At 45.7% G+C, this 12,984-nt stretch overlaps 1 protein-coding gene across 1 annotated transcript; it reads left to right on the top strand.

Annotated features, from left to right (window-relative positions):
• The first annotated feature begins 4,380 nt into the window (after nt 1-4,380).
• Nucleotides 4,381-12,689, top strand: LOC138786369 (uncharacterized). The gene is made up of 2 exons (XM_069963347.1): nt 4,381-4,522; nt 9,659-12,689. Exon 2 carries the CDS (start codon nt 9,679-9,681, stop codon nt 12,418-12,420), a length of 2,742 nt encoding a protein of 913 aa, XP_069819448.1. The 5' UTR covers nt 4,381-4,522; nt 9,659-9,678; the 3' UTR covers nt 12,421-12,689.
• Nucleotides 12,690-12,984: the final 295 nt, after the last annotated feature.

Here is a 12,984-nt window from a genome sequence, read left to right as displayed (position 1 = left end):
AATGGCAGCTATACCTATATGGTAGGGACTTCACAATTGTAATGGACCTCTACCACCCCCCCACCCCCCCAGCCCCCAACAGAATCTGGTGGAATTTATTCGCATGAATTTCGTAGTCTGAACACACCCTCAGGGTAGGTTCACACATACCGGATCCGCAGCGGACTTCACCCTGCGAGTTTGCAGCAAAATCCACTGCGGATCCTGTAGTGTAAAGCTAAATGGGTCCTATACACGCAGCGGATCGGCTGTCTGTATGGGACCCGGCCACTTTAACCCCCGCGCCGCCGGCCACGAGCATACATTACAATCCTTCCGGGTCACTGCAGCTGCACATTGTACATCCTTCCGGGTCACTGCAGCTGCACATTATACATCCTTCCAGGTCACTGCAGCTGCACATTGTACATCCTTCCAGGTCACTGCAGCTGCACATTACAATCCTTCCGGGTCACTGCAGCTGCACATTATACATCCTTCCAGGTCACTGCAGCTGCACATTGTACATCCTTCCAGGTCACTGCAGCTGCACATTATACATCCTTCCAGGTCACTGCAGCTGCACATTATACATCCTTCCGGGTCACTGCAGCTGCACATTGTACATCCTTCCGGGTCACTGCAGCTGCACATTATACATCCTTCCGGGTCACTGCAGCTGCACATTATACATCCTTCCGGGTCACTGCAGCTGCACATTGTACATCCTTCCGGGTCACTGCAGCTGCACATTATACATCCTTCCGGGTCACTGCAGCTGCACATTGTACATCCTTCCGGGTCACTGCAGCTGCACATTGTACATCCTTCCGGGTCACTGCAGCTGCACATTGTACATCCTTCCGGGTCACTGCAGCTGCACATTGTACATCCTTCCGTTTGGAGTATGTAGCATTCAGGCTCAGTCCCCAAACTACCCAGAGCGGCGGCAATGCCACATGCAGGACGTTCTAATCGATAGATACAAAGTGTCGGGTTTAGAGAGTCGGGGGCATTTTTGACTATTGCGGATCCCCGTGTAGTTCGGCCAGAAGCGATACAGCCGGGACCTGGAATTAATGTTGAGTTGGCTGGACGCATCCGAAGAAATATTCCGAAGGCAAGTGTGGAGCTGGACTATGGCTTTGGTGCCAAGCGATGCACAATTGGGGTCATGGGGGGTCTGCCCGCTGATATTCTATTAGGAAATCATGTGGAGAATCTGCAATGCAATTATGTGGGTGATCCGGAGACCTACCTGGAGGAGGACACCAGGGACTGTGCCACCTCCAGCTCCCCAGAGGGAGACACCAGGGACTGTACCACCTCCAGCTCCCCAGGGAGACACCAGGGACTGTACCACCTCCAGCTCCCCAGAGGGAGACACCAGGGACTGTGCCATCTCCAGCTCCCCAGAGGGAGACACCAGGGACTGTACCACCTCCAGCTCCCCAGGGAGACACCAGGGACTGTACCACCTCCAGCTCCCCAGAGGGAGACACCAGGGACTGTACCACCTCCAGCTCCCCAGAGGGGGACACCAGGGACTGTGCCACCTCCAGCTCCCCAGAGGAAGACACCAGGGACTGTGCCACCTCCAGCTCCCCAGAGGAAGACACCAGGGACTGTGCCACCTCCAGCTCCCCAGAGGGAGACACCAGGGACTGTACCACCTCCAGCTCCCCAGGGAGACACCAGGGACTGTACCACCTCCAGCTCCCCAGAGGGAGACACCAGGGACTGTACCACCTCCAGCTCCCCAGAGGGAGACACCAGGGACTGTGCCACCTCCAGCTCCCCAGAGGAAGACACCAGGGACTGTGCCCCCTACAGCTCCCCAGAGGGAGACACCAGGGACTGTGCCACCTCCAGCTCCCCAGAGGGAGACACCAGGGACTGTGCCACCTCCAGCTCCCCAGAGGGGGACACCAGGGACTGTGCCACCTCCAGCTCCCCAGAGGGAGACACCAGGGACTGTGCCACCTCCAGCTCCCCAGAGGGAGACACCAGGGACTGTGCCACCTCCAGCTCCCCAGAGGGAGACACCAGGGACTGTGCCACCTCCAGCTCCCCAGAGGGAGACACCAGGGACTGTGCCACCTCCAGCTCCCCAGAGGGGGACACCAGGGACTGTGCCACCTCCAGCTCCCCAGAGGGAGACACCAGGGACTGTGCCCCCTACAGCTCCCCAGAGGGAGACACCAGGGACTGTACCACCTCCAGCTCCCCAGAGGGAGACACCAGGGACTGTGCCACCTCCAGCTCCCCAGGGAGACACCAGGGACTGTGCCACCTCCAGCTCCCCAGAGGGAGACACCAGGGACTGTGCCACCTCCAGCTCCCCAGAGGAAGACACCAGGGACTGTACCACCTCCAGCTCCCCAGAGGGAGACACCAGGGACTGTGCCACCTCCAGCTCCCCAGGGAGACACCAGGGACTGTACCCCTACAGCTTCCCAGAGGGAGACACCAGGGACTGTACCACCTCCAGCTCCCCAGAGGGAGACACCAGGGACTGTACCACCTCCAGCTCCCCAGAGGGAGACACCAGGGACTGTACCACCTCCAGCTCCCCAGAGGGAGACACCAGGGACTGTACCACCTCCAGCTCCCCAGAGGGAGACACCAGGGACTGTGCCACCTCCAGCTCCCCAGAGGGAGACACCAGGGACTGTGCCACCTCCAGCTCCCCAGAGGGAGACACCAGGGACTGTGCCACCTCCAGCTCCCCAGAGGAAGACACCAGGGACTGTACCACCTCCAGCTCCCCAGAGGGAGACACCAGGGACTGTACCACCTCCAGCTCCCCAGAGGAAGACACCAGGGACTGTACCACCTCCAGCTCCCCAGAGGGGGACACCAGGGACTGTACCACCTCCAGCTCCCCAGGGAGACACCAGGGACTGTGCCACCTCCAGCTCCCCAGAGGGAGACACCAGGGACTGTGCCACCTCCAGCTCCCCAGAGGAAGACACCAGGGACTGTACCACCTCCAGCTCCCCAGAGGGAGACACCAGGGACTGTGCCACCTCCAGCTCCCCAGGGAGACACCAGGGACTGTACCCCTACAGCTTCCCAGAGGGAGACACCAGGGACTGTACCACCTCCAGCTCCCCAGAGGGAGACACCAGGGACTGTACCACCTCCAGCTCCCCAGAGGGAGACACCAGGGACTGTACCACCTCCAGCTCCCCAGAGGGAGACACCAGGGACTGTACCACCTCCAGCTCCCCAGAGGGAGACACCAGGGACTGTGCCACCTCCAGCTCCCCAGAGGGAGACACCAGGGACTGTGCCACCTCCAGCTCCCCAGAGGGAGACACCAGGGACTGTGCCACCTCCAGCTCCCCAGAGGAAGACACCAGGGACTGTACCACCTCCAGCTCCCCAGAGGGAGACACCAGGGACTGTACCACCTCCAGCTCCCCAGAGGAAGACACCAGGGACTGTACCACCTCCAGCTCCCCAGAGGGGGACACCAGGGACTGTGCCACCTCCAGCTCCCCAGGGAGACACCAGGGACTGTGCCACCTCCAGCTCCCCAGAGGGAGACACCAGGGACTGTGCCACCTCCAGCTCCCCAGAGGGAGACACCAGGGACTGTACCACCTCCAGCTCCCTGTAAAATATACTAACATCACTAGTCTCTAACATAGTATAACCATGTCAATCTAAAGCATAAGACATAGTTTAAAGTTATAGTTGGTATTAAGAGGGTAGATATATATAATAAGGTGTGAACCACTGTACAGCCATCTTGTCTCAGGGAGTTAGTTCTGAGAATAACTTGTTTACTGCATTGCGGTAACATATGCTAGCATCAGTCATATAGATATATATATATATATATATATATATATACATTTGTAGGGAGAAGCAGAAGTATATTCTGGGATGTCACCTAGCTCCTTAGAAGTCACCATATTAGTTGAGGCTGAGAGACGGGAGGTGGGGGTTTCAGCTATATAAGCAGGAAGTATAGGATAAGATGGGAGGGAGGCCCTAAGAATGCTATCCATCTGCACACCAGGGTTACGACCTCTCCCAGGAACATCTAGCACTGGACACATGAACTGAAGGACATTCTTCAACTCCAGATAATGGACTCTGCTTGAAACAACAACCTTTGTAAGATAACTTGTTATTCTTATCTGTACCTGAAACTTTTGTATGCTCATTACTTTTGTGCATTAAATCATTGCTCCTATCTTTTGAGAAAGAGCACATGGACTGAGCTTGTCACCTTCTTTACAACTGCTGTGTAAGAGGATACGTGAGTGGCCCAAATTCTAACATAATTGGCGAGCAGCCAGACTTTTTCTGTTTTTAACTGGAGCTCTTCTCTCCCTCGCTGAGGGGGCTGTGATTGACATTTTGCGAGCTTCAAGAAGAGAAGTAAAGAAAAACAAAGCCTGGAAACACGTACTTTCCACTTCTGGACAACAGCACGGGACTGCACCACACATCCCAGAAAGCCTCTGGAGCATCGGTGAGGGACAACAGCCAGTCCATAACAGAGGGAAAGAGCGGCAAGCAAGAAGTTGTAAATATGGATTTCATTGAAACTTTTGCCAGCAAATCAGATATAGAATATGCCTGTAGTGATAGTACTATGACTAATGCACAGTTGTGGGATAGTTTGTACAGACAATGTGAAAGGGAAAATGTTAAACTAGACAACAAGAAATTGTGTATTAATAGGCTACAGAAGAAGCTCAGAAATGTCTTACAAATGGTAAAAATTTACAATGCTTTACTAATTGAAGATTCACAACCTAGGCAGAGTGTTTGTGTTGTTAACAAGTGCATGAATAATTCTAATGTGTCCGATGATGAAGATTTTATTCAATGCTCAAATTGTTTTATATTGGCTGAACAATTGGAAGCTATGGAGGATGAGATTGAAAATAAATCAAAATTGCTATCTCAGATGCGCTGTGAAAATAAGAGAATCTCCGCTGTTAGGAGAACTAGACGACCTGTCATCGCTACCCCTAATGTAACAAGCTCTAGTGACGCGTTCTTTGAGGATAGCGATGATGTAGATATACAGCGCAGAAATTTGTTAGATAAGTCCACTCAGTTGCATTTACAAATAAATGAACGACTGAGGAAAATTGTCAAAGACATGCCCTCTTATAATGATAAGATGGATGCCTTTCACAATATGGATGTATTTGAATCAAATACAGATAGGTTCCAATTGTCAAATGAGCAAAAGAATAAAATTTTCAGGATATGGTTACCATCACATATGGCTAGAAGATTAGAAGAGACACCCAGAGAGGAAACATTCGGGGTACAGGTACACAGCACTGAGGTAGATCGCTTAAGACAGCTAGTGTGGTTTACAACTGGGGATCCCACTCCCTCAATAGAATGGATGGACATCTTGAAAGTAACTATTCAAGATGATCCATTTGCCTTTCTCTTGAAATTCGAAAAAGCTTATCGAATGGTCATGAGAATAGATGAGGGGGAGGAGCCAGATTCTATGATTTCCGCCTTTGTGAGGAAATTTAAGTATTTGGATCCTGTGTCAAGCCAAATCGCTATGGAAAAACATACTTTGCATGAGGCAGCACTCTTTATTGATCGTATGAGGCGAAGAATGAAGCTGTCTAATGCAAAAGTAAAAATAGCGGTTGTGCATGAAAAAGACCCGAAGCGATCAGAGTCTGAAGGGAAAGTTACCAGTGCAGCACAGAAAGACCTTCCGGCTGGAAAGGTCGATACATCTAAAAAGAAGGGTAATCAGTCTAACGTATCTTGTTATTTTTGTGGGGGACGAGGTCACCTTAAGTGGCAGTGCCGCAAATTTCTGAGAAGTCAGAATTTAGGGAAGGAAAATGGTTTGGTGCCTACAGCTCCAGTCATTGTAGAAAAACCACAGAACACATCTCCCTATGCACCCCTCATTAAACAGATACATGAGTTAGCTAAACATGATTTTGCAGGAGGTAGTGCAACAGGAGACAGGAGATCTGGCAAGGAGAATTTGTCTCCTTCGCTGTGACTGGAAAGGAATGCGGCTCCCAACACACTTAATTACTTAGCTCCAGTTTCTGTTGATGGCTGTGGACGTCCTTATGTTCAAGGATTTCTGCAGGGAAAGGCGATCACATTCCTCATAGACACAGGGGCTCAAATAAGTGTGACTAATCATGACCTAACAACACCACCTAACTCTACTGTATGTTCTATAGTAGGTTTTTCTGGAAAAGGGGGAACTAATGCTATGTTGGTGTTTGGTGTACAATTTGACATACCTGGATTTTTGAGTACTGAAATTGATATTTGGCATTGTCCTGACGCAGAGAACATTATAGGGGCTGACACTATGAAGGAGAGAGGTTGGATCATAGACCTAGGAAATCAGGTGATTTGGCAAGATGCCAGTAACAGAAAACCGGTTGTAATTGATCCAAGTGACTATAGTTCTATAGCAGGTATCAATGTGGTAGAAACAGTGTCTGCTGATCATGTGTGGCCAGATGTTAATGGACCAGTACTTGTTGAATTGGTGCAGAGGTTTCCTTCATTGTGGGCTCAGTTCAGAAATGAGGTGGGGACACTGAAGGACGTTGAAGTAAAAATAGAGGGTGTTGATCCTAAGCCTCAGAAACAGTATAGATTGCCTCCAGGTGCAGTGGAACCATTGTCTAAAATTGTCAAAGAATTGCTTCAGCAGGGTGTGGTCCGGAAAGCAAATTCTGTTACTAATCATCCAATTTGGGCAGTCCAAAAACCGGATGGTTCGTACAGAATGTTGCTGGATTTGAGACGATTCAATGCAGTTACTCCTAATGTAGCGCCCATTGTAGCAGAAACGCCTGACATTATGTCCCGCCTAAACGCTAATGCACAATTTTTCTCCGTGATAGACGTTGCAAACGGTTTTTTTTCCATTCCTATAGAAAAATCGAGCCAGTACAAACTAAGTTTTACTTTCTTGGATGAACAATATGTTTTTTGCAGGTTACCGCAAGGAGCACATTTGTCACCCAGTGTATTTCATCAGGCCTTGGCTAAGGTGTTGTCAAAGTTTTCCAGACCAGATTGTATTCTGCAATATGTGGATGACATTCTGTTGGCAACTGAGACTAGAGAGTTACATCTTACTCTACTAGAGGAATTGTTTGAGCTGTTGTTTGAGTCAGGTTTGAAGTTAAATTCAAACAAGGTGAAATTGTTGCAGCAGGAAGTTCAGTATTTGGGTGTGCTAATTAGTCCTGGCCAAAGGCGTCCCTTGCAGGAAAGAATAACTACTGTAGCTTCATTACCTGTTCCAACCACTTACAAATCTTTGAGACAGTTCCTGGGATTGGTCAATTTTTCCAGAGAGTTCATTGAGGGCTTTGCTGAAAAGGCCAAACCCTTATATGAAGTCCTGAAAGATACTCATGATGACAGTTTGTTTGGGCCATGGGGAGAAGAACAGCAGAAGGCGTTTGAACAATTGAAGCTTGATTTGCAAAGGGCACCCGCTCTGGCAACTGTGTATCCATCCAAGCCTTATGCCTTGCAGGTTCATACCTCAGAGACAGCTGTCTCAGCAGTTCTACTGCAACTACAGGGAAAGGAATGGAGAATTGTTGGATATTTTTCCAAACTCCTTTCACCTGTAGAAAAAGGTTTTGAAATCTGTGCAAGACATTTGGTTGGGGTTCACTTTGCAATCAAGGCCACAGAACATATTGTGGGCTTTGGTCAAATAATCTTGCAAACTCCCCATTCCACATTGAAAATGCTTCTTGAGAAAAATGTCCCAGGGGTGTCTCACCAGAGATTTGCACATTGGTTGCTGACTATATCGTCAAAACAGATTGTGGTGGATCATAATGCAAAATATGTACTTCCACAATTGATGCAGTACGAAGGAACATCTCATGAGTGTATTGACTCTTTTCAGGGGGAGTATCCATCTCTTTTCAGAAAGGAAGCGAGTGATGAGGATGAGCCAGTGTTTGTGGATGGCTCCAGATTTTGTGTAAAAGGTCAATACTTTACCGGATATGCCATTTGGTTTCCTAAGAGAAATCAAGAGATTCAATATAGATTGCCAGGACATTACTCAGCACAGAGGGCCGAGATTGAGGCTGTGAAGAAGGTGCTTGAGATTGAAAGAGAAGACAATCAGGGTCCTTTGGTTATCTATAGTGACAGTTCTTATGTTGTAAGATCATTAACAGACTATTTACCTGTGTGGAAAAGAAGAGGTTTTGTTGATTCATCTAACAAAGTGTTAGTACACAGTGACACTTTACTAACCATTTTTGAGTTTGCTTCTAACCATCCTAATCGTTATGCCATAGTCAAAGTGCCAGGGCATAGCAAAGGAAAAAGTGAGTTAGCGGTGGGAAATGAGAAGGCCGATTCCCTTGCAAAAGAAGCAGCTTTAACGGGAAAAATGGAAGAAGAAACTGAGACAGAACCCAAGGAATTGTTGCCAGTAAAAAAAGACGGTAATGTGCCATCATTCATTGATGAACAAATGAAGGATCCGTTCATTGTTGAGCGGAAAAGTGATTTGGTGGATCCATTTGTTTGTGAAAATGATGTGCTATGTTACAAAATGCAGGATGAGTTCTTACCTGTAGTTCCCAAGCATTTACAATCGGAATTCACCCGTTTTAATCATGTTAGCTTAGGTCACGTGGGTCAGCAAAGATTGCTAGAAATCCTCAAAGGAAAGTTTTATTGGGACAAAATGGGGGATACTGTACAAGATGTTGTTCAGTCATGTCTCATCTGTGCTCAAGTAAACCCTAGGCCTAAAGGACAAAAGCCTCCACTACTGAGAGTGCCACCTGCAGATGGTGCGTGGAATACCTTACAGGTAGACTACATCGGACCTCTATTTTCAGGAAAAAACGGTATGAGATATGCCTTAGTTGTGGTAGACGTGTTTTCTAAATGGGTAGAGATCTTACCTGTCAGACGAGATGATGCGCTTTCTACAGCACGTGCATTAGTAAATCATGTCTTTTGCACGTGGGGGATCCCTAAGCTGTTATCATCTGACAGAGGTAGCCACTTTACAGGTAAAGTGATGCAAGCAGTGTGTTCCATTTTGGGAATACAGCAACAATTTCATGTTCCATATCATCCACAGTCAGCAGGAATAGTAGAACGAATGAATAGGACAATCAAGACTAGAATAGCAAAGATGCTGCTAGACAAAGGAAACACATGGGTAGATGTGATACCTATGGTACTGATGAGCGTCCGAGGAACCAGTTCCTCTACTACTCAATTTACACCTTTTGAGTTAATGACAGGAAGGAAAATGCCTTTAACTTTTCCTCATGAACCATTTTTGTCAACCCCACAGAAGGATGCAATCGCCAGAACAAAATGGCTACAGATGCTCCAAGACAACTTGAAAACGATCCTCCCACATGCAGCTTCTAAAATGCAGCGTATGGTACCCCCACACTCTTCAAAGTTTGTAAAAGACGCAAAGGTTATGGTAAAAACCTTTAGGAAGAGTGGACCCTGGGAAAGTAATTGGGAAGGACCTTTTCAGATCATTGATACATTGGGTCAGGTTATGATTTTGGTAGAAAGAACACCAAACATGACTAAGAATGCACGCAAGCAACAGAAAGTGTGGGTGCATGCTGACCAATGTAAACTGTATAATTCCAAATAATAACATCTTTTGTTTTTCTTTCAGAATAGGAGGTTATCCTAATCATGGAAAAGGATTCCTGGAAGAAAACGTCTATGAGAAAACCTCCAAGATGGATGCAGAACATCTTGCATGCAGCTTTATTAATCATAATATATACTCTGAGTGGAGTGTGCGCTGACGGATCACAAAGTGCGACCGAGGTTCAAGTGCCTCAGGAAAATAGAGGTGCTCAGGAAAACCTACCTGGTCAAACTCAAGATGCATCACAGGTTTTAAAAACTGTACCCGAGTCTGAAGAAAGCATTGATGACGTATGGATTGATGATCTTCAAGAAGAAATGTTTGTGGACACTTCCAGAGACATTGGTGGGAAAATTTGCGTTGGGTATGGAGTTCGATGCTGTGTAGAAATATATTTTGCACATAACACTACTATTGACATCGACATGAAAGCAGGACCTAAGAAACGCACATATACACAATTGCAGGGAACATATGTACACAACAGACAACTTGGAAAATGGGAATGCATGCCTAATGAAATGTCATTTTGGTACATAGAGATCCAAGGACATGAGCCAGCCTCATGGACTGGGGATGTCACGAATTTCAAGCTAAGCACCAAACAAAGTGGGAAAAACAGGGATGACTTCTCTTATCGATCTCAACTGTTTGCTACTTTTCTGAATCCAAATAGAATAACAAATAAGGACACTGATGAGGATTGGTCAGAAGGATGGGTTTTTCAAGTAGCAAGGGCAAATGTGTATGTACAAGTAAATGTGCAATTAACAGTAACAAATAATATTGCCCCAGAGATAAGAGTTATTAGTCAAAACACTACTATCCAAGAAGGAATAGATCCCTTGCGGCTTCAGTGTGGTACCAGATTACCTTTACCAATTGATGCTGTCATCAAATGGTCAAGGGAAGGTAAAATCCTAGGGAGTTACACCAATGGATTTCCAGGCCTTCTTCATAAAGGAGAGTACGGAGATGTAAGATGGGCTGGAAATCTGTTCAGCTTTTATATTGCTAGTCCTCTTAGGAAGGACTCAGGGCAATATGAATGTTGTGTCACCACAGGTAGATCCTATAAAAATTGTAACAGTACCTTTGTTAGGGTTTGGGCTCCTGAGGATAATGCATGTACCAATGTAATGTTTAAACCGTCTGATCCCTTCCAGGTTAACCATTTCCAGACCAAACCTTTATTAAGGAATGGAGTCTTCGTAACCTTAGTATGGACCTTCAATATTACTAACTGGATGATCTCTAGCAGGTTTCCTCAGTGTAAGCCTTATCTCTCTAACTCAGAGATGGGACTTTCACAATGGTTCGGACAAAACTCTCCTAAAACATTAAAGAGTAAAAGAGGGGTGGTGGAAGGAGTCTTGGGAGGTTTTGGAACTTTGGGAAGTTTAGCTAATACTATGGACATAAACACTTTACAGGCAGATTTAAAGACAATTGGTTATCTGGGAAAGAGAGGAGTGCAGGTGCAGAAAGATGTAAACCAATTGTTAGAACACATGGTTATGAGCATTGCTACTGTATTGGGTTCATCAGTATCCCATTTACAGGACGCAACATTAGGGTTAATAGAGAGCCAAGAGGAAACTAAAGTGTCAAGAGCTTGTTTAGAGATCCAAATAGAATATTCTACTAATCTTAAAATGATAGCTCAAGCTATGCAGGGTGGAATAATCCCCCTGGGAGTGTTGAAGAGTTTGCCGGAACAATATGGTTTTGGTCTGGGTCATTTAGATCTATGGATTAATAAGTGGGGTGGGTGCGATCAGAATGTTTGTGTGGGAACATCTTTGATTCCTGTAGCAGGTTTAGATCAAGTTTTAGTTCCTGTGGTTTCATTGGGTATACCTGTAAGTTCAAAACAAGTAATTTATTATGAATTACAATATACTGACTTTGCTTTTGATGGAAATAAGTTGGAACAATTGGATATCTCTGCTTGTTTCCATTTTGAGTCAAAGATAATGTGTCTACCAGGTCAGGATAAGGTTATTTATCATTCTTGTTTTCATAACCATACAGCATGTAAGGCAAGAATAGAGACCGTAGATTCAGGGAAAGATCTCATGACACAGGTAAAGGTGAATAAAATTTGTTTTCAGGTAATGGAAGAACAAATGTTAGCAAGAGCTTTTTATTCTAACTGTGCTCATGTGAGAAATTTGTCCCGAGGTCTTTATTGTGTAGAAGGAGATATCAAATACCTAGAGGTAAATAAGAATAGATATAATGTATCTAGTATAACAACTGAATACTTGAGACCTCTTCCTGTTCAGTTTAATTTGACCCAGATTGATCACTTTCCTTGGGAAGAGTGGACCAATGAGATAAAAAAGGATAAAGGGTTATTAAACTTGTTAAACCAACAGCTGAAAACTGCGGAAATAGTTTTCCAACATCAACAGGGACAGTTGAACCAAATTCAACATGAGTGGGATGAAATGGCAGGGTCCCGATGGTGGAAAAATCTTAAAAAATCTGTAGATATGTGGTCAGAATCGTCAACACAAAAAGCTGTATTTAACATCTTGACGCATCCAATTGTAATTATTGCTATTATTGTTTTTCTTTGTGTGCTATATCAGTTATTTGTGTTGTGGAAAGTTAGAAAAGTGTACAAAAAGATTAAGGTAGAGGTAGACAAAGGGGATAACTTCCTACGAGATATGATAAAAAGGATGCAGTATTCCAATTCTAATCTAAATTTGAACAAAAAACCTGTCTATGCAGAGGATTCTGACATGGTTATGAAGAATAAGGGATATGCTTGAGGATGACTGTGATACGAATGGGATACGAAAGAAGAATAAGTGAGTGTGATAGAATGGTTATGATCTGAGTATATATATATTTATTTCTCAATCATAATCAGGGGGACTTGTAAAATATACTAACATCACTAGTCTCTAACTAACATAGTATAACCATGTCAATCTAAAGCATAAGACATAGTTTAAAGTTATAGTTGGTAGTAAGAGGGTAGACATATAGTATAAGGTGTGAACCACTGTACAGCCATCTTGTCTCAGGGAGTTAGTTCTGAGAATAACTTGTTTACTGCATTGCGGTAACATATGCTAGCATCAGTCATATATATATATATATATATATATATATATATATACATTTGTAGGGAGAAGCAGAAGTATATTCTGGGATGTCACCTAGCTCCTTAGAAGTCACCATATTAGTTGAGGCTGAGAGACGGGAGGTGGGGGTTTCAGCTATATAAGCAGGAAGTATAGGATAAGATGGGAGGGAGGCCCTAAGAATGCTATCCATCTGCACACCAGGGTTACGACCTCTCCCAGGAACATCTAGCACTGGACACATGA

Source organism: Dendropsophus ebraccatus, chromosome 3 (assembly GCF_027789765.1).
Source record: "Dendropsophus ebraccatus isolate aDenEbr1 chromosome 3, aDenEbr1.pat, whole genome shotgun sequence".
NCBI classification, from domain to species: Eukaryota; Metazoa; Chordata; class Amphibia; order Anura; family Hylidae; genus Dendropsophus; species Dendropsophus ebraccatus.
This window is presented reverse-complemented; position numbering and strand designations above follow the sequence as displayed.